Source organism: Thalassophryne amazonica, chromosome 1 (genome assembly GCF_902500255.1).
Source record: "Thalassophryne amazonica chromosome 1, fThaAma1.1, whole genome shotgun sequence".
Taxonomy (NCBI): domain Eukaryota; kingdom Metazoa; phylum Chordata; class Actinopteri; order Batrachoidiformes; family Batrachoididae; genus Thalassophryne; species Thalassophryne amazonica.
The window spans coordinates 82,934,486-82,957,203 of NC_047103.1; the positions used below are offsets into that span (position 1 = coordinate 82,934,486).

General features: G+C 44.5%; 1 protein-coding gene across 1 annotated transcript in view; it reads right to left on the reverse strand.

Annotated features, from left to right (window-relative positions):
- mpp7a (membrane protein, palmitoylated 7a (MAGUK p55 subfamily member 7)) overlaps positions 1–22,718 on the reverse strand; it is an 866,557-nt gene that overhangs the window by 293,999 nt on the left and 549,840 nt on the right. Inside the window, 1 exon segment of the mRNA XM_034172035.1 lies at positions 21,218–21,282. Coding sequence (XP_034027926.1) covers positions 21,218–21,282 — 65 coding nt within the window.

Here is a 22,718-nt window from a genome sequence, read left to right on the forward strand (position 1 = left end):
GCGGATCCTCACCGCTTTCACGACTCGGTTAGATTTGATGACCGAGCAGAACGTCCTCCTGAACCGCAGGGTGGAGGCTCTCGCCGCGCAGGTGGAAGCGCGCCCTCCGGGCGCCGCTGCGGCTCTCCCTCCCGTAGAACCTGTGCGTAACAACGACGTTCCACTGGTTGTCCAACGACCCCTCCCACCTTCCCCTGAAGCATACATAAGCCCCCCAGAGCCGTACGGAGGCTGTGTGGAGACGTGCGCGGATTTTCTTATGCAGTGTTCGCTCGTCTTCGCACAGCGTCCCGTCATGTACGCGACTGACGCTAGCAAAGTAGCTTATGTGATAAATCTGCTTCGTGGTGAGGCACGCGCTTGGGCTACAGCGCTCTGGGAGCAAAGTTCACGGCTCCTTCTGACATATGATGGGTTTGTGAGGGAGCTCAGAACGGTGTTCAATCACCCTAATAGAGGAGAGACCGCTTCAGCCGTGCTGCTGTCAATGAGACAGGGGCGCCGGAGCGCAGCTGCCTATGCAGTCGACTTCCGCATCGCGGCTGCGAGGTCCGGCTGGAATAGCGCTGCCCTCCGCGCCGCCTTCGTAAATGGACTGTCATTGGTCCTCAAGGAGCACCTGGTGGCTAAGGACGAACCGCGGGATTTAGATGGGCTTATCGATCTTGTTATACGTTTAGACAATCGGTTAAATGAGCGCCGTCTGGAACGAGACGAAGGGCGTGGCCAGGCACGCGTCATCCCTCTCCCTTCCAGTTCCGACCGCGTTCCGCCCTCCCCACGCTCCACGGCCCCTGCGCTCCGTGCGGTTACAGCCCCCCCTGCTGACGAAGCTATGGACACGAGTAGGGCAACATTTAGGGCACCGGTCACACAAAGGAGGCTGGCCCGCGGGGCGTGTTTTGTTTGTGGCTCGATTGAGCATCAAGTAAGGGACTGCCCCGAGCGGTTAAAACACCAACGCCCGCCCCTAGAAACTGGGCTAGGGGTGGGCCGAGACGTTCACGTGGGACACACCCACATCGCCACACGACTCCCAGTTACAATCCTTTATGAGGATTTAACCCTGAAGGCCCCAGCACTGGTGGACACGGGCTCAGAAGGGAATTTGCTAGATAGCAAATGGGCTAGGGAGATAGGGCTCCCTCTGGTGGCGCTTACCTCGCCTGTGCAGGTACGGGCGCTAGATGGCTCCCTACTCCCTCCAATAACTCACAAGACACCACCAGTAACTCTGGTGGTGTCGGGGAATCACCGGGAGGAAATCGAGTTTTTCGTGACTCCGGCCACCTCCCGTGTGATTTTAGGCTTTCCCTGGATGTTGAAACACAATCCCCGGATCGATTGGCCATCCGGGGTAGTGGTTCAGTGGAGCGAGACCTGCCATCGGGTATGTTTAGGTTCCTCGGTTCCTCCCGGTTCCCAGGCCAGGGAGGAGGTCAGAGCCCCGCCCAATCTAGGGACGGTGCCGGTGCAGTACCATGACCTTGCGGAGGTGTTCAGCAAGGATCTGGCACTCACCCTTCCCCCCGCACCGCCCGTATGATTGTGCCATTGATTTGGTTCCAGGCGTTGAGTTCCCGTCCAGTAGGCTGTACAACCTCTCACGACCTGAACGCGAATCAATGGAGACCTACATCCGGGACTCTTTGGCTGCCGGGTTGATCCGGAATTCCACCTCCCCGATGGGTGCGGGTTTCTTTTTTGTGGGGAAAAAGGATGGCGGATTACGTCCATGCATCGATTACAGGGGGCTGAACGAAATCACGGTTCGTAACCGATACCCCTTACCCTTGTTGGATTCGGTGTTCACGCCCCTGCATGGAGCCAAGATATTCACCAAGCTTGATCTTAGGAATGCGTATCACCTGGTTCGGATCCGGAAGGGAGACGAGTGGAAGACAGCATTTAACACCCGTTAGGTCATTTTGAGTACCTGGTCATGCCGTTCGGTCTTACAAATGCTCCCGCGACGTTCCAAGCATTGGTTAATGATGTCTTGCAGGACTTCCTGCACCGATTCGTCTTCGTGTATTTAGACGACATACTCATCTTTTCTCCGGATCCTGAGACCCATGTCCGACATGTACGTCAGGTCCTGCAGCGGTTATTGGAGAACCGGCTGTTTGTTAAGGGCGAGAAGTGTGAGTTTCACCGCACCTCTTTGTCCTTCCTGGGGTTCATCATCTCCCCCAACTCCGTCGCTCCTGATCCGACCAAGGTTGCGGCGGTGAGAGACTGGCCCCAACCCACAAGCCGTAGGAAGCTGCAACAGTTCCTCGGCTTTGCGAATTTTTACAGGAGGTTCATTAAGGGCTACAGTCAGGTTGTTAGCCCCCTGACAGCCCTGACCTCACCAAAAGTCCCCTTCACCTGGTCGGATCGTTGCGATGCCGCGTTCAAGGAGTTGAAACGGCGCTTCTCGTCTGCACCCGTTCTGGTGCAGCCCGATCCTAGTCGCCAGTTAGTGGTTGAAGTGGACGCCTCTGACTCAGGGATAGGAGCTGTGCTGTCCCAGAGTGGGAAGACCGATAAGGTCCTTCACCCGTGTGCCTATTTTTCCCGCAGGTTGACCCCGGCTGAACGGAACTATGACGTCGGCAACCGAGAACTCCTTGCGGTGAAAGAGGCTCTTGAAGAGTGGAGACATCTGTTGGAGGGAACGTCCGTGCCATTCACGGTTTCACTGACCACCGGAACCTGGAATATATCAGGACCCGCCAAGCGGCTGAATCCCAGGCAAGCCCGCTGGTCACTGTTCTTCGGCCGTTTTGACTTCCGCATCACCTACCGGCCCGGGACCAAGAACCAGAAATCGGATGCCTTGTCCCGGGTACACGAAGACGAGGTCAAAACGGAGTTGTCGGATCCACCGGAACCCATCATCCCGGAGTCCACTATCGTGGCCACCCTCACCTGGGACGTAGAGAGAACCGTCCGGGAGGCCCTGGCACGAAGCCCGGACCCCGGGACTGGACCAAAGAACAGACTTTACGTCCCACCAGAGGCAAGGGCTGCAGTCCTGGACTTCTGTCACGGCTCTAAGCTCTCCTGTCATCCAGGGGTGCGAAGAACCGTGGCAGTTGTCCGGCAGCGCTTCTGGTGGGCGTCCCTGGAGGCCGACGTCCAGGACTATATCCAGGCCTGTACCACCTGCGCCAGGGGCAAGGCCGACCATCGCAAGGCTCCGGGACTGCTACAGCCGCTGCCCGTGCCTCATCGCCCCTGGTCCCACATCGGCCTGGATTTTGTCACGGGCCTCCCGCCGTCCCAGGGAAAAACCGTCATCCTCACGATAGTGGACCGATTCTCCAAGGCGGCCCACTTCATGGCCCTCCCGAAGCTCCCAACGGCCCAGGAGACAGCGGACCTCCTGGTCCACCACGTCGTCCGCCTGCATGGAATACCATCAGACATCGTCTCCGATCGCGGTCCCCAGTTCTCCTCGCATGTCTGGAGGAGCTTTTGCCGGGAACTGGGGGCCACGGTCAGTCTCTCGTCCGGGTATCACCCCCAGACCAACGGGCAAGCAGAGCGGGCCAATCAAGAAATGGAGCAAACGCTACGTTGTGTGACAGCCGCGCACCCGGCGGCCTGGAGTACTCATCTGGCCTGGATCGAGTACGCCCACAACAGTCAAGTGTCATCAGCCACCGGCCTCTCCCCTTTTGAAGTGTGTTTGGGGTATCAGCCCCCATTATTCCCGGTGGTTGAGGGAGAGGTCGGTGTGCCCTCGGTCCAGGCCCACCTGCGGAAGTGCCGTCGGGTGTGGCGTGCCGCCCGTTCTGCTTTGTTGAGGGCCCGGATGAGGGCGAAGACCCATGCAGACCGGCGGCGGACCCCGGCCCCTACGTATCGCCCCGGGCAGGAAGTGTGGTTGTCCACCAAGGACATTCCACTGCAAGTGGCCTCCCCAAAACTGCAAGACACGTACATAGGTCCGTTTAAGATTCTCAAGGTCATCAATCCCGCCGCAGTGAGGCTTCGGCTTCCAGCCTCACTGCGGATCCATCCAGTATTCCATGTGTCAAAAATCAAGCCCCATCACACCTCGCCCCTCTGTACACCCGGTCCGGCGCTACCTCTTGCCCGGATCATCGATGGCGAGCCGGCTTGGACAGTGCGCCGGTTGTTGGACGTCCGACGGATGGGCCGGGGCTTTCAATATCTGGTGGACTGGGAGGGGTACGGCCCTGAAGAACGCTCCTGGGTGAAGAGGAGCTTCATCCTGGACCCGGCCCTCCTGGCCGACTTCTACCGTCGCCACCCGGACAAGCCCGGTCGGGCGCCAGGAGGCGCCCGTTGAGGGGGGGGGTCCTGTTGTGTGGGCCGCTGAAGAGGAGGTACTGCTGGCCCACCACCACCAGAGGGCGCCCTGCCTGGAGTGCGGGCTCCAGGCACCAGAGGGCGCCGCCGCCTCATGGGAGCAGCCTTGGTGACAGCTGTCACCCATCACCTGAGACAGCTGACGGCAATCATCAGTGGGGTATATCAGCAGGACGGCATCTCCACCTCATTGCCGAGATATCGTTTTTACCGGAGAGGTAACGTATTGACGCTAACAGAGTGTATCTTTTTTGGATTGAGCTAGTTGTTTGGATTACTGTTCCAACGAGAGGTGGAGGTAACTTTCCTGCTGTTCGGAGTCCTGGGTGCAAACGCGCCCCCATCTGACTGTACTTTGTTTCCTCGCCAGCAGTACCAGGTCCGACACGCGGAGGCAGTGGCCACCTGGGAGTTCGGGACTTGGCGGCTCCAGTATTCCCGGGGTCCTGTGGCGGAGGAAGCCGTGTGGTTCCGGTCTTACCTTGGAGAGGCGTCTCCTATCTTCGAGCCTGCCCACACGACACTTTTGTGAATTGACTGTTGTCCATTTCTGTGATTGGTTGTATTCGTTGTGCACATTCACAACAGTAAAACGTTGTTATTTGACTTACTCCATTGTCCGTTCATTTGCGCCCCCTGTTGTGGGTCCGTGTTCCTACACTTTCCCAACAATCGGACCAATTATCTTCTGATAAATTTATTCATTTGTGATGTCGTGATCATTAAGCGCCAAACGTGATTGGCCAGTCGAAGCAGGGAGCATTGTGGGTAGTGTAGTTCAGGTTCACTTTGGACGGTACAGTGAGTGTTACCATCCGCTCGACACAGAAACTAAACGGACTAATTTTAACGTTATTTTATTTTATTTCTTTGTGGCTGACAGCATAATTTATTCACCAAGACACAGTGGGAGAGAGGAGATCTCACGGTGCAGCTGTGTTACAGAGGGCCTTGTCTTAGACACCATTTTGGATAATCAGGACGCATTATGTGGATTATTTCTTCAGAATTTAATGAACAACACTGAAACTAACAGGTAAGAATTTATAGTTACTACGTGTCTTTTACTGCTTCTGAAAGATAATGACAGTGTTTGGGGTTTTATTTTTTTATTCATTCATTTTTCGTACAACAGAAATCTATAACTTCTTCAAGGTTGTCCTGGTGTCTTGGTGGCTTTCCTCATTCTTCACCTTCTTATACAGTCACTCAGTTTTTGAGAACTATCTACTCCACACAGATTTACCATAGAGTGCTATACTGTTTGTATTTCTTCATAATTCATGTAAATAATGTCCAAGACATGGTCTTGGGAATGTTCACGTATCCATCCCCTGACTTGTCCGAAGAAAACTGTATATAAAAGTGATGGTTTACATTTGCTATACTAAAGGGGGCACTTACTTATTCACACCATCATTTTGGCTTTTAGATTTTTAATTAAATTATATCAAAATGTAGAGATTTACTTTCACTGTGAGTTTAAAGAGCATGATTTTGTAAATTCTAATATACTAGGCCTGAATTTTTGTTTTGTTTTTTGATGTCCTAATAAAAATATAACATGTAAAGGGTCAAGGGGCAAACACTTTTTCACAGCACTGTACAATGTAATCTGTCTTCTGTATTTAACCCATTTTAATTCCAGTTAGACACAATCCAACCACTACGAGCAGTTGGCAGCCAATGTCCAGTGCCGGGGGACCAACTCCAGATGTAGAGACACTGCCTTGGTCAGGGGCAAAGAAAGGAACAAACCTTAAATAAGCATGTTTTGATTGTGGGAGGAAACCGGAGTGACGCAGACATGGGGAAACATCCTGCCATTTGTGTTGGAGATCCAACAAGTCAGAAATGCACTAAAGAACAACCAGCTCTGGTCATGACATTATGCTGCACTGCTCTGTTTAACTAAAACTGTTTCAGGTAACATGCTTGCTCTTAAAGATGTGCAAACCAAACCTTTTAAAGAGAAGCAATATGTACACACAGGCTCCTTACTAACAGCTTAGCTAAAATAATATACACCCGACAACCATTCATATGAACTGGATTTTCTTCGTGAAACAGGAAGCATGACCAGCATAAGAATTAACAACTTCAATCATTTTGCTTGGTGTCCATAGCAGGATTGTATGAGGCAGTGGATTTATCTCCTGAACTCTGACAAGAATCTGCAAGATGAGAAACTCCCGTGACTTGTCAGAGTGAATTTCCCACCAGGTGTGTGCCTCTGGATCATGCAGCTGCAGCTGACTTTAAAATCTCAGCTTCCACAGAACAAAATATTTCCTAGACTCTTGGCATTGACTTGGCTGATAAGAGGCCACAGTAATCAGTCTCAGCCTAAGAAGTGCAAGCTATATTTAAACCATAAAAGCAGTTGTTTTTTTTTGTTTGTTTGTTTGTTTTACAGAAACTATTCTCCAGACACTCTTACAAAAATTACTGGTACTGTCATAATATACCAGCCAGCAGCTAGGTAGGAGTGTTTACAGCTTAATTTTGTGTTAGTGTATTGTGACATTTGTGGAATTGTTTACAAAACTTGCAAACCTTTAGAGAAGAAAAAAAGATCAGAAATCATCGAACATGATAAAACAGATGTGAATCATCCTAAAATTAATTGATTGGGCCACATACTAATCCTACTGATTGTCTAAAGGCATGCCAACACGAAACACTGGATAACAGTAGAGCAAAGCAATGACTAAGTAGGAGACAACAAAGATGAATCTGTCATTTATTCCTTCATTGGTTAAACTGTCTAGTTAGGCACAGAAATAATCTTGGGTAAATACTAGATTACATCGAGTAGACTACTGACAATTCATTATTCTATTATTTCATAGATAATCCTATAACCGACTATTTTATTGCAAGTATTTGCTTTTTTTATGTGCACCTTTGGATTCCATCTGGCTTTGGTGGTTTACATAGTACTGGTAGCACAATAGTACTGCAGAGTTGCAAGAAATCTTTCAGTCAAACTAAGGAATGACCCTTACTCAGCATTTTATAAACTGGACTGAGTTATGGGCTGTATTTGCACTCACAGTGAGGCATCGTGGCCTTGTCCACTGGCAATCTAGACACCTTCTCTCTTGCATGCATCTCTTCTCTGAACAACCAAAATGAAACACATAGAATTTTCTCCATGACAAATTCAATACAAAAGAATAGCATTTCTTTCTAGCAACACTGACAATAAGTTAGTTTTATTGAGAAAGGTAAAAATAAAATGGTAAGGGTGGACCATTCAGGACTACTTGACTGTACCCTTTGAAACAAAAGTCATACTCTTCTCCTGCTCCTATTGCACTTCTAAAAGTATTCCTGTGTCTGTAAATGTTTAACCTGTAAAATGAAATGGACAGGTAAATTGGACATGGGGTCAAGTTCAGAACCACTTATGGCCAATCTCAAGCACCATTTTCAAATAGTTTACATGCTCACTGGAAAACAAAAATGTAAGAAAAGAGGAACAGCATTGTAGAGAAAGACAGTAAAAGACCCCAAGGTGAGCGATAAGTGTGTCCACGTGTTTGGCATGCTACAATCCAAACTAAACAATCAGACAGTGGAGAGGTTTGCATGTCAGACAATGGAACAGACAGGCTGCAGGAAAGTCCAGAGAGCCATCAGGATGTTCAGAGAGCAGATGGAGAAGCTGAATGAAAGCCAGGTATCGACTGCCGAGTGAAAAGGAGGGAAGCAGTTAGGCCAGTTTGATACGTTATCTAATCCCAGAATCTGATTATGAACTGTCTCCAGCAAGATAAGTGATGGCAATTTAAACATCACTGTCATAACATATAATCCATCAGGGAAAGTAGCGAGAGGAATTGCAAATGTTAGGGCGTAAATGGACATGGCTAAGCAATGCTCCGTACAATTCTCTTCGCCAACACCAATATTGTTCCAGCCGATAGAGCTCCTGGGCTGGAAAGAGAGAAAGCAATCCTCTCTTCAATCACCACCTCAGTTCTGCAACAGGGTCTCCAAGGTATCCCCCAATTAGTTTCTAGTTTATGGCCCCTGAGGCTCGGCCTGTATGAGGCCATGAGCCAAGCGCTCTGTCTTTACAGAGCCACTGATGCTCCTTCGGGTCAGATCTGCTACCGAATATGACCCCTCTACTCTATCTTCCCTCATCCACAATCCTAACCTACTGGACTCAGTTTCACTGTCTTCACTTCCACTCATTCAGTTCATTGTTTACATAATAACTGCAGCCAACAAGTTTCAGTTCTTTAACTCACTGCAAAATGAACACCAGCACGATGCGTGTGCTTGTGTTACAAGGTCAGAAAGTGAAACGTTATAAAAATTCCCTGGTTATTTATCAAGTCCTGAGAGGATCTTGTCATGGGACTTCCTATTACTGCTGCTGCACACACAAGTGAGCGTGTAGATACAACTGTAGTACTTACAGTCCATACTGCATATGACATGAGGGGGGGAAGTATTGCCTGCACTCAAAGGGAGACTTATGTTCCTTCAAGAGGGGCCGCTGTGGACTCTGCTACATTTTACACCTGCCTGCTGAGCATGGAGAAGGGGTTACAAATCCTATAACTCATAAGAGGAACTGGGCCATTAAATTCAAATAGCTTGGGAACAGCACAACACCGTCTGTCTAAAACTTTTTAGCAGGCAATTTTTGGCCTTCCTGTGCCGTGTATGCCAGTATGTGGTTGAACATAAGCAGGAAAAGACAACATCTATAATGATTCACTTGAGGGCTGAATCTGAGGTAAAATAAGCTAATGCTAAGTTTAGAGGTGGTCAATTTAGCTCTGCTGGTTATTTCAGAGCTACATATTGAAAGAGTCACTTTACATTAAGAGCTCACTGGCAGTTTGAGGGAAGCAAATAATGGATATGTCCATCTCAAAGTGGCAATCTTAAGACAAAAATAAGGCCAATATGAACTAGGTTTGGGTTCAACTGGGTTTTGTAACCAGAGTAAGCCAGTAAAACAAAATACAAATGTTGTGTGATGCAAAGGACTTCTGCATGTTTCAGATATCCAGACTGCAAAGACACAAAGAAAACAACTTCACTAATGTAATTACAGGGAAATATGCTATGTGTTTTATATGAACATCAATGTGAAAATAAAGGAAAATAAGCATTTAATGGCCCATTACACCAGCACTGATAATGGCAATATTTTATTCCAAAATGAACATGATTGAAAATGTACAAGACGCTTTCTTGCAGAGGACAAATTATGAAATCTGGCACATCTCAACATTGTGGAAAGAATGAACGGAACAGAAAATGAGGACGGTATCATATGAACACTGCCAACTTCTAATTGTGTCTTTCAGGTCCTGTTCCGAATGAGAAGTAGCACTGATAAACCTCTGCTTTTATGTATCAAAAACAAAGGTGGATATAATTATCTTACCATCAACAAACTAGCTACTGCATGATTTGCAAGATGTACACACCATCGCTTTACTTCACACAAGAGCAATTTTATAATGGTTAAAGGAAAACAGGGACGAACACAAGCAAAGGTGTTATTTTCCCATCAGCCCAGGACTCCACTAACTTCTCAAATTGACCAGAACCAAGCATTTTCTAAAAATTTGCTTCTTCAGTGTAGACAAGAATAAAGAGTCTTTGCTTGTCCAAGACGAAAGCGAGCCAGGGGAAATGTCAAGCCATGGACACGAAGATTGCAGGCTTTTACAGTTATGCTGTAAATTTTACGTACTCAACTTCTTTCAGAGTATCCGCTGGTGATTCATGGTGCCATATTCACCACACCACGGAACTGCCTTGGGTCCTGGAAAGCAATCACCCTGGCAAGCAACCAATACATCCCCACCTTTCGAAATTAACCTGCGCAGACTGACTGGAAAGTCAGTCTGCGCAGCTGTGGCAAAGGTTTTGCAGCCTGCCACACAGCGAGTGCTGCAGACGTGAGTGTTTGTAAGGGAGACCGGGACTGTTTGCCCAAGGAAAATTTTAAAATTATAACTCTCTGAAACACTATTGCCTGCATTTTGAGGGCCAAATTTTATGAAGTAAACCCTTAGCTTGTGTTTTTTTGTTGTTGTTGTTGTTTTTTGTTATTTTATCTTTGTTACAGCTTTACATGGAAGGGTGTAGAAATGTACCTATGTCAGGGCCAATGAACCAGGTACCTCTGGTGCCCTCTTTTGGCTACCCTGGATCTGTTCAGTAATTCTGCCCTTCAGTATGTTTGTAAAATGAAAATAAAAAATACTACTCTATCATTCTGGGAGGGGGATGGTCCGTGCCATCAGTCTTATAGCCATCATTATTAACTACCAATACATCATTAATCTGCTGTCAAATGTCATTACATACTAGCATTATGTTACATAACTAGACAATTAGGTAACAGCTCAAAAACAGTTTTAATAACACTAACCCAAATCAATATCATATCGGATCGGATCGAAATAATCGATTCTAAATCTTCAGAATCAGAACTGAATCAATTCTTGAAATTTGAATCCATCCCCAGCTCTATTGTCAAACACCTCTGTCCAGCAACACCTCTGTTTCACCCTCAGAACCCGAGGACCCAGAAACATAAATACCACTGTATCAACAAGTTCAACACTTTCACAACTTGCGGATACACTTCTGATGGCCAAATCCAGGAAGTCATTGAAAGTGTGGATCTCAGGACAAAGGCAAACTCAAACATTCTGATTTCTTGCTGAGCTTCCCAAGTGCTCTAACAAGGATATTCATCAATTCCGCAAAGATCACAGCATCATCTGTGACGCCAAGGTCACTAAACCATTCATCAACATCAAAGGCACCTAAGCTGCTGGCTTCCTGAACCCAACTCAACACCCACGTGGGCCTACATGGGTGTTGGGGCCCAGTGAAGTAAATATTTGAAGCCCATAGTGGCCAAAGCTTAAAAACATGCTGTCTAGTCAGTGTTGATGTCTACTCCTGTACTATGACATGTTGAGGTTTTTACTAATTGGATTGAAAATGAGCAAGGTCAGGGAAGAAACACGGTTACCTTTTTAGCAGTTGAGAAATGGTAGCATGTAGAAGGAATGATAATGCTCAAAGACTTTGTGACAAGTGGGAAAATTTTTAAGGTTAATCATTCAAAACAGTGTGGCAAAAGTCTTTGGAACAAGAAAAAACTGCAACATAAATCGCAGGCTTAGCGTCTGTACAAAGTTGACAAATTATCTGATAGCTGATTGTGGTGACTGAAGATGCTCATTAAAACCGTTGCTGCTTGCAGGTATGCATTATAAGTTGTAAATCACATACTTAATGTGGATCTCTTTGAGATCTTTTCAGACAAAATTTTTAATCTTGCATTTCTACCTCCTTTATCAAATAATAAAAAAGTCCCCAAAAACACCAAGTCATATACTTGCCGACAAATTCACAATTGTTACACATGCATTTTTCTTCTAGTGGCTGGTAAATAATGATCATATTTACAAAATCACTCATTGCATTGAAAATCTCTCTTGGAGCTGCTGCTGACTATTTTGGGATTTATTTATTTATTTATTGATGGGATTTCACACCAGCTACAAAATCAGCCACTAGCAACCCACTGTCCATGACAAAGAATGACTACTTTATAATTAGCATTTAGATCTCAAAACAGTGCATTTAGCGGTTTGTGCGCTTGCCATCCCCAATCCTTCTGGCTGTTGTCTTCTGATCTTGTGTGACCTATTTAAATAATGTGTTCACTGTAAAGCAAATAAACTTTGTTTTCTAGGGGTAGTTTATTCAAAACCTTTCCATTACCTAATCTTTGCCTTGTCCTCCTAACTGCTGCTGTCTTTGCTTTTGTGCACAAAAGCTCATTCAGCCAGGGTTTATTGTGCAGGATGAGACGAAGTACATTAAAGTGAGTAAAGAGGAGTGCTGGGCCTCGTTCTTATCAGCTGGTGCAATATTAGTTCATTAATGCGTCATTGGAACAAATTGGAAATAATTTTAACACAAGGTTTTGTAATGTGTATCATTTTACATGAAAAAACTAAACAAATTGATCAAATGTGTGATAAATGGCATTTCACAGATGTCAAAGAAAATCCACGCAAAGCATGGTCCATGCTGTTATGTCAGCTCTCATGCTGGAATTTGCATATAATTTGTTAAGACACTCCAGTGTGACAACTAGCTATCGTAAAAAATAACTGCAGAAACACAACAGTATCAAGAGTTTGTTTGTGGAATCACTGTGGCGAGAAGCTAGAGAACAGCAAGGTTAAAGGAGACACACACACACACACACACACACACACACACACACACACACACACACACACACACACACACACACACACACACACACACACACACACACACACACACACACACACAAAACAGCAACAACATTCAACCTAAAATATGATGATGGTGCTACATAAAATGCCACTTTAACAAAGTTGGGAACATAAAAACTACATATCATTTGTGTGTGGGATTGCAAGGAAAAGCAAGCTAACAAGGCTATGAAACCACTGGGGTTTTTACTGGACATGAAATGTCCTACATTTAAGGACAAGGCCGCAGAATATTTTGAGAGGAACAACAGGGCATTGGCAAGCAGTTATTTGTTGTAGTTAGAGTTGATGTATTAAAGTCTTCCTTTCAGTGGTGCACTGGGAAGGCAACGAGTTCATTTATCTGTGCACTGTACATGATATTGCACCTTACACTTGGGTTCATAAGTCATTAGACAGTGACAGGTTTTGTAATTTTGCCTCTGTATATCACCACTATAAAGTGGTTATCAATATGTGCTTGTGTAGACTTTCAGCTTTAGGGGAAAAAGACTAACAAAGCACTACACAGTTTCTCCAGTCACAGCCACAGAAACCTACAACTCCTTTAGAGTTGGCACTTACAGTCCAGAAAGTTGGTGGCTTCTCTCACTAGTCTGCTTCTTGCACAATTTTGAGAATGGCCTACTCCAGATAAATTTACCACGCAGGACCAAACTGTACTACTACTTAATTGAGGGCTGCATAAATCAGTTCCTGGAGGGGACCTGCCCTACTCACACCTGATTTATTTAATTTTGATGCTTCCCAGCTCCTCATTTGCTGAGTATAACTGTCAGCGTAATTAGCTGTGGGTGGAGCAAGGAGGGTGGGGAGCAACCCCTGATTTAAGTCATTAAAAAGGATTTTCTTTGGCACCATCACAATTTTGTTCCAAAGCATTTAAATAATGAATTTATAGTCTTACATTGCCAATTTGCTCAAAGTTCTGTTTCTGGAAACCCTTTGGGATTTTGACCCACATGGTTTGAAATACAGCAACAAAACACCACAACACACTGGTAAACTCAGTCTCCCAGCATGGTGTTCAAGAATCAAATGGCACTGGTATGCTATATATGTTATTGTTAGCATTATGGAGTCAAAGAAACGCAGTAGACCTTCAACTATGACTGAAAGTGTAAAAAATAGTGCCACGGGCACTGTAGCTCACCTGGACGGTACAAGACATGACAGTTTCAGCTAGAGAAGTGGGCATGGCCACTCCAAAGGTCATATCAAGGTCAAAATAAAAAAAAAATCTTAACCCTCTGGAGTCAACTGACATGGAGATGCATCAAAGTCACATGACCAAATTAAGACAACATAACATCAAATACACCACAGTCTGAGTCTCTGTTTTAACATGTATTGAAAGTGACTTCAAGGGAGGTGAATGCACCTTCCGGTGATACTTGGACACGTCATCAGTGAAGAACCCAGGGTCCAAGGGCATTTCAGGTCTTTGATCTTCATACACCCTCGCCTGGGTGACCCAGCTGGAGGTGATCAGTCCTCGGCTTGTGTCCAAGTGGCACGTTGTTCCATAAATCCTCCGTATGGATCCACAAGCACCTTGAGGCCCTCTCTGCAGCCTCTAGAGTGTTCTTGATGACTCTTTTCGCTTGCAGTCCTTTCACTCCAAGGAGTTTGAAGGTTCGCAGTAGAGAATGGCCAGAGAAGCCTCGGCACCCCACATCCACCGGCTCACAATGGGCTTTCCAGCCATTGCTCCCGCACTCTGATGAGCTCTGCATATTTAGCCCACTTTCGTTCATTGGCCTCATGGATTCGGTCCTCCCAAGGTACAGTCAGTTTCAGAAGAACCACTTGCATGGTGGACTCAAATGATAGCACCATATCTGGGTGGAGAAAAGTGGTTGTGATGTTGGCTGGGAATGTGAGCTGTTTGCCAAGCGTGACTTGAAGCCAGGCTGTTTGTCTCCGTTGTTTGTGGGAGCATTACAATGCTGTATACACCGTTTTTAGGGGCGCAGTGTTTGCAGAACATTTTTTGAAAATGACAAAAACAACAAAAAAATAAATAAATAAATAAAGATGGTACCCATTTCTGTATGGACAAGGTCTTAATTTGTAATTTTAGATAAGATGTAAGGCTGAAGTTGCAGGAAATGGATTCCATTAGTATTTGAGAAAATGCTTGAGCTTCTCCATGACAAAGGGGGGGGGGGGGGGGTCTTCCTAAAATGTCATCGTGTACTCTTCCCAATCCTTAGCCTTAGCCATTTTTGTTGATGGGCGTTCTGTCCTAGTCTGATGAAGGAGATTGACTGTTTGGGGGCAGCCTGGGTCTTGCTGTGCTGGATAGCTGTGCAGATGGAGTCCACCAAAAACCTTAAAAGCTGGTCGTGGTGTCAGCGGTATTGCCTTTCACCTAATGCTTTCAGGTAGCAGCTCAAGATATGCTCCAGGGTGCCCCTCCTCTGGTACAGCTTGCACTTGGGAGTGTCGACTAGGCCCCAAGCATGCAGGTTGGTCGGGCTCAGGAGGACGTCATAGACTGATTGGACAAGAAACTTGATGCATGATGCCTCTGCTCTCCAAAGCTCTGCAAAGTGATCTTACAGGATTCTGCATGCTCCCACCGAGTCCACACCGCTTGCTTGGACATGCCAACTATCTTGTTACATTGTTCTTCCTCAACCTCTGCTCGAATCTCGTCCAGAACCAGCTGACGTTTCTCCTTTCCACAGGTCAGGTCATACAGCAGCTTTATGAAATAACAGAGACCTGCTTATTACCCCATTGCAACAGAGCCCACCAGCATCTTGTGTCTTAATTGCACTTAAGTTCTGGTGATGGCCTCCTGTGCCTGCCATTTTATTCTAGTCTTTACAAGAATTCCTGCTGATGCGACTTTGACATCTGCATAGTCCCTTAGTCCACTGAAAAGGAGCTGCAGTTTGGTGGAATGGCCATACAGGGTGATACTGATCAAGGACCGAGGGAGCCCCAGCCATTTCCTGAGAAACTGGTGATGGACTTCTCTAGTACCTCTACCATAGTTATTGGTACCTCAAAGACCAACAGGGGCCAGAGTATTCTTGGCATGACTCCATGCTGGTAGATCCAGGTTTTAAATTTCCCTGGGAGACCAGACTTGTCAATAGTGGTGAGCCAGGTTGCCAGGTCACACTTGGTTTGTTTGATGGCTGCCGAGTCCTTCAGATTTTCTTAAAAAGAAGACCTGAAAGTTCAGCTACAATTTGCCAGATGCTTTGTATCTGAAATAGCGTGTAGCGTTGGGACCAGGAGGCAGAGCTGTGGTCTTATACACCTCTCTGCAGCTTCTCTCCCCCTGCCATCCCCTCATTACCCCATCCCCGTAGAGACGGTGCCTGCTCCCAGACCACCAATAACCAGCAAAAATCTATTTAAGCATAAAAATTCAAAAAGAAAAAATAATATAGCAGCTTCAATTGCACCACAGACTAAAACAGTTAAATGTGGTCTATTAAACATTAGGTCTCTCTCTTCTAAGTCCCTGTTGGTAAATGATATAATAATTGATCAATGTATTGATTTATTCTGCCTAACAGAAACCTGGTTACAGCAGGATGAATATGTTAGTTTAAATGAGTCAACACCCCCGAGTCACACTAACTGTCAGAATGCTCGTAGCACGGGCCGGGGCGGAGGATTAGCAGCAATCTTCCATTCCAGCTTATTAATTAATCAAAACCTAGACAGAGCTTTAATTCATTTGAAAGCTTGTCTCTTAGTCTTGTCCATCCAAATTGGAAGTCCCAAAAACCAGTTTTATTTGTTATTATCTATCGTCCACCTGGTCGTTACTGTGAGTTTCTCTGTGAATTTTCAGACCTTTTGTCTGACTTAGTGCTTAGCTCAGATAAGATAATTATAGTGGGCGATTTTAACATCCACACAGATGCTGAGAATGACAGCCTCAACACTGCATTTAATCTATTATTAGACTCTATCGGCTTTGCTCAAAAAGTAAATGAGTCCACCCACCACTTTAATCATATTTTAGATCTTGTTCTGACTTATGGTATGGAAATAGAAGACTTAACAGTATTCCCTGAAAACTCCCTTCTGTCTGATCATTTTTTAACATTTACATTTACCCTGATGGACTACCCTGCAGTGGGGAATAAGTTTCATTACACTAGAAGTCTTTCAGAAAGCGCTGTAACTAGGTTTAAGGATATGATTCCTTCTTTATGTTCTCTAATGTCATATACCAACACAGAGCAGAGTAGCTACCTAAACTCTGTAAGGGAGTTAGAGTATCTCGTCAATAGTTTTACATCCTCATTGAAGACAACTTTGGATGCTGTAGCTCCTCTGAAAAAGAGAGCTTTAAATCAGAAGTGTCTGACTCCGTGGTATAACTCACAAACTCGTAGCTTAAAGCAGACAACCCGTAAGTTGGAGAGGAAATGGCGTCTCACTAATTTAGAAGATCTTCACTTAGCCTGGAAAAAGAGTTTGTTGCTCTATAAAAAAGCCCTCCGTAAAGCTAGGACATCTTTCTACTCATCACTAATTGAAGAAAATAAGAACCCCAGGTTTCTTTTCAGCACTGTAGCCAGGCTGACAAAGAGTCAGAGCTCTATTGAGCTGAGTATTCCATTAACTTTAACTAGTAATGACTTCATGACTTTCTTTGCTAACAAAATTTTGACTATTAGAGAAAAAATTACTCATAACCATCCCAAAGATGTATCGTTATCTTTGGCTGCTTTCAGTGATGCCGGTATTTGGTTAGACTCTTTCTCTCCGATTGTTCTGTCTGAGTTATTTTCATTAGTTACTTCATCCAAACCATCAACATGTTTATTAGACCCCATTCCTGCCAGGCTGCTCAAGGAAGTCCTACCATTATTTAATGCTTCAATCTTAAATATGATCAATCTATCTTTGTTAGTTGGTTATGTACCACAGGCCTTTAAGGTGGCAGTAATTAAACCATTACTTAAAAAGCCATCACTTGACCCAGCTATCTTAGCTAATTATAGGCCAATCTCCAACCTTCCTTTTCTCTCAAAGATTCTTGAGAGGGTAGTTGTAAAACAGCTAACTGATCACCTGCAGAGGAATGGTCTATTTGAAGAGTTTCAGTCAGGTTTTAGAATTCATCATAGTACAGAAACAGCATTAGTGAAGGTTACAAATGATCTTCTTATGGCTTCGGACAGTGGACTTATCTCTGTGCTTGTTCTGTTGGACCTCAGTGCTGCTTTTGATACTGTTGACCATAAAATTTTATTACAGAGATTAGAGCATGTCATAGGTATTAAAGGCACTGTGCTGCGGTGGTTTGAATCATATTTGTCTAATAGATTACAGTTTGTTCATGTAAATGGGGAATCTTCTTCACAGACTAAAGTTAATTGTGGAGTTCCACAAGGTTCTGTGCTAGGACCAATTTTATTCACTTTATACATGCTTCCCTTAGGCAGTATTATTAGACGGTATTGCTTAAATTTTCATTGTTACGCAGATGATACCCAGCTTTATCTATCCATGAAGCCAGAGGATACACACCAATTAGCTAAACTGCAGGACTGTCTTACAGACATAAAGACATGGATGACCTCTAATTTCCTGCTTTTAAACTCAGATAAAACTGAAGTTATTGTACTTGGCCCCACAAATCTTAGAAGCATGGTGTCTAACCAGATCGTTACTCTGGATGGCATTTCCCTGATCTCTAGTAATACTGTGAGAAATCTTGGAGTCATTTTTGATCAGGATATGTCATTCAAAGCGCATATTAAACAAATATGTAGGACTGCCTTTTTGCATTTACGCAATATCTCTAAAATCAGAAAGGTCTTGTCTCAGAGTGATGCTGAAAAACTAATTCATGCATTTATTTCCTCTAGGCTGGACTATTGTAATTCATTATTATCAGGTTGTCCTAAAAGTTCCCTAAAAAGCCTTCAGTTGGTTCAGAATGCTGCAGCTAGAGTACTGACGGGGACTAGCAGGAGAGAGGATATCTCACCCGTGTTGGCCTCTCTTCATTGGCTTCCTGTTAATTCTAGAATAGAATTTAAAATTCTTCTTCTTACTTATAAGGTTTTGAATAATCAGGTCCCATCTTATCTTAGGGACCTCGTAGTACCATATTACCCCATTAGAGCGCTTCGCTCTCAGACTGCGGGCTTACTTGTAGTTCCTAGGGTTTGTAAGAGTAGAATGGGAGGCAGAGCCTTCAGCTTTCAGGCTCCTCTCCTGTGGAACCAGCTCCCAATTCAGATCAGGGAGACAGATACCCTCTCTACTTTTAAGATTAGGCTTAAAACTTTCCTTTTCGCTAAGGCTTATAGTTAGGGCTGGATTGGGTGACCTGGACCATCCCTTGGTTATGTTGCTTAGACGTAGACTGTGGGGGGGTCCCATGATGCACTGTTTCTTTCTCTTTTTGCTCCGTATGCATCACTCTGCATTAATCATTAGTGACGATCTCTGCCCCCTTCTCGGCATGTCTTTTTCCTGGTTCTTTCCTCAGCCCCAACCAGTCTCAGCAGAAGACTGCCCCTCCCTGAGCCTGGTTCTGCTGGAGGTTTCTCCTGTTAAAGGGAGTTTTTCCTTCCCACTGTGGCCAAGTGCTTGCTCACGGGGGTCGTTTTGACCGTTGGGGTTTTTCATAATTATTGTATGGCCTTGCCTTACAATATGGAGCGCCTTGGGGCAACTGTTTGTTGTGATTTGGCGCTATATAAGAAAAGGGTTGATTGATTGATTGATTGAAATGCCACAAACAAATTAAAATGTGTGAAATACCAAAGGGCTGAACACTTTTGCAAGCCACTGTAACTTTTTTCTACTCTGATTTTATGTTTTTGTGTGAATTTAGGTGCATTGTGTTAACAGAGTATGTCATGATGAAAGAAAAACTTTAAAGTCACACAGATGACATAAATGATGAAGGTAAAACCAAAGCAGTCAAAAACAGCCCATTATACCTGAAGTCCAGGGAGTTAGAAACCCGTTGGATATCTTTTGGAGCTATCTACTAGCTACCCTTGTATGAAATTTCAGCTCAATATCTTTAAAAACTCTAGGTGGCATTTTCAATATGGCCACCATGAAAGCCATATTTGAAATCAGACCAAAACCTGAGGTCAAAACCTGTTGGATATGGTTTAGGCTTGCCAATTGCTACCCACGTAGTAAATTTCAGCTCAATTGTTACATAAATGGCTGATAAAAATGGCTAAGGCTAAGGATTGGGAAGAGTACACGATGACATTTTAGGAAGACCCCCCTTTGTCATGGAGAAGCTCAAGCATTTTCTCAAATACTAATGGAATCCATTTCCTGCAACTTCAGCCTTACATCTTATCTAAAACTACAAATTAAGACCTTGTCCATACAGAAATGGGTACCATCTTTATTTATTTATTTATTTTTTGTTGTTTTTGTCATTTTCAAAAAATGTTCTGCAAACACTGCGCCCCTAAAAACGGTGTATACAGCATTGTAATGCTCCCACAAACAACGGAGAAGACATGGAGCATGCGCATAACTGGTGGAAGAAAGTAATTATTGTAGCAGCTGAAGCTATAATTTTCTAAAGCAGTACACCAAGTAAAATAAAGCCTTTAACCCTTTAATTCCCGCACACTCTTCAATAGAATGTAGGAGATATCAATATTCTCTACCAAATGGTTGAGCTGACCATTAAGATGGAACATCCTAAATTTGAAAAATTGCATGATGGTGCTGAGAACCAACATTATAGTGCAGCGCCATGATTCCATTACTTTTGGACAGCCCTATCCTGACTTATCACAAGAAAACTGGCTGTAAAAGTGATCATTCACATCAAACCACATAATTAATTTATTCAATTACTTGTAGACCCCCCAAAACAGAAAGGCTGTGTATAAAATGGCTGTAATTTCTGAGTGGTATATGCAATATTTTTGTTAAACCCTCTGAATAGGAAGTTGAAATTGTACACTATAAGCACATCTTGATTGTTTAATTTCAGCTCTTGTGGTTTGTGTACAAAGGCAAAATTACAAAAACGGTGTCACTGTGCAACGACTTATGGCACTGGCTGTATGTTTATGACTGTGCTATTCTTTAATTTAAAATGGCTTATGGCAACTTGATCAGGTGTCACGTTCTGTAGCACTCAGCCTGTCACATTCACCCTCTGTCAGTCTGTCATAAATAATATAACCGCTGTTCACTTCATGCTCGTAAAATATGGTAAAGCCCTGACATAAAAGTCAGAGATTTGTATGACAGTGTCTGCCAAAAGAAGGAACATGAGACGAAGAGAATGAACAATGGAGCAGATGGGAATATCCAGACACAGCACTTCCTATGATGATAGGTAGGCAGCACCTCAGTAGTAAAGCAGGCAACATCAGTGGCATCAGTGAGCACAGAGGAGTGTGAATCAGTCAGGTAGGCTGTATGTCACAGTGAGAAACACCAGGGAACATCCTGACTCACATCCTTGACTTCCACCCTTGGTTAGTATCTTTTCATTGCAATCGTTTCTCTAAAGCCCACTCACTTGACCTAGCGATAAACTGATTTGTCATGTCCTTTCACATGAGAAATTATGTGCTTACATGATCGTCGGCCAAGAGGCTTCTGGGATTGAAGTGTAGCAACAGGTCGCTGCATTGCAAATCTCCTAGAAAACACAAGAGTAAAGAAAAAAGAGAGCCTTGATAAAACCCTCAGCTTTCATGACTGCATAAGGATTAATAAATATTTCTTTTTACAAGACTGTAAAAAAAAAAATGTTTAGGGATGGGAATTGAGAACCAGTTAGAAGTTTCACTCCATTGAAATCACGTGCCTCAGATGTCATCAATTCCTCTGATCAATGCCGCCATGTCTTTATGACTGCTTGCTGATGCAAAAATGATATTAGACGCAGTTAATCTAATAACCGATAATTATTGAAGCTAATATTTTTGGTAGTGGATTAGCTTTTCAGATAACTTTTAAAACCATCATCGGACCAATTATCTTCCGATAATTTTAGTTCAGATAACTTTCAGTCCGATAACATTTTTTTTTGCTGGTAAAGTGAGCAAACTTTAACGATCAAAAACGTTTGTAAACCGTAAAATCAAACATTTTAGTCTGTCTGTTGTGTGTTTGTGGCTGTTGCTTGCTGATGACATCATCATTAAGCACAAAACGTGATTGGCCGGTCGAGGCAGGGAGCATTGTGGGTAGTGTAGGTTAGGTTCACTTTGGACGTTACAGTGAGTGCTACCGTCCGCTCGACACAGAAACTAAACAGACTAATTTTAACCTTATTTTATTTTATTTCTTTGTGGCTGATGGCATAATTTAATCAGCAAGACTCGGTGGGAGAGAGGAGATCTCACGGCGCAGCTGTGTTAAGCCGGGTTCACACGGCAAGATAATTAGGCCGATATCGGACCCGATCTTCCGACAACCGGACCTTCCGACAACCTTAAGGACGCCACGACAATCGTGATGACGGTAAAGATAATCTTATCAGATATTCCTGCCGTGTGTGGTGTGTTAAGAGCGCTCTGATCTGCTTGAAAGGACATCAGGGGTGCTCCGATCGCAAATCGGGGATATTCAACATGTTGGATTGTCTTGGCCTGATATCGCAGTGTGTGTGGTGTCCTCCGACCACAAACAAGCACGCAGCCTGCTGAATGTGACGTGCAGCCAATCAGAAAGCGAGGTGAAAGATGCACGGAGATGAAAATAAAAATCAAAACAGCTGTTGTGACTTACCAGAAAGTCTGGTGGTCACAGTCTCCACTCCTTTAAAGAATGCCTTTACTTTTTCTTTTTGTATCATTTTTTCCCTCTGTTTTAAGTAGTCCACAAACTATCTCTGTCTGTTGACTCTGAAGTCACATTTAATCTCAAGAGATCTTGCGAGATTTCCTGCCTGACCCGGAAATGTTCGTGTGTGAAATCTCTTCGTGTGTGGTGTGTTGTTTTTACAGTGTGGCTGAACACCACACACTGTATGACCAAAACTGTCAGATTCATGTTATTTATCTCCACATGTGGTCTTTCAGGTTTTGGAAACCCATAGATAATTTTAAAGTCCTGTCGTGTGAACCAGGC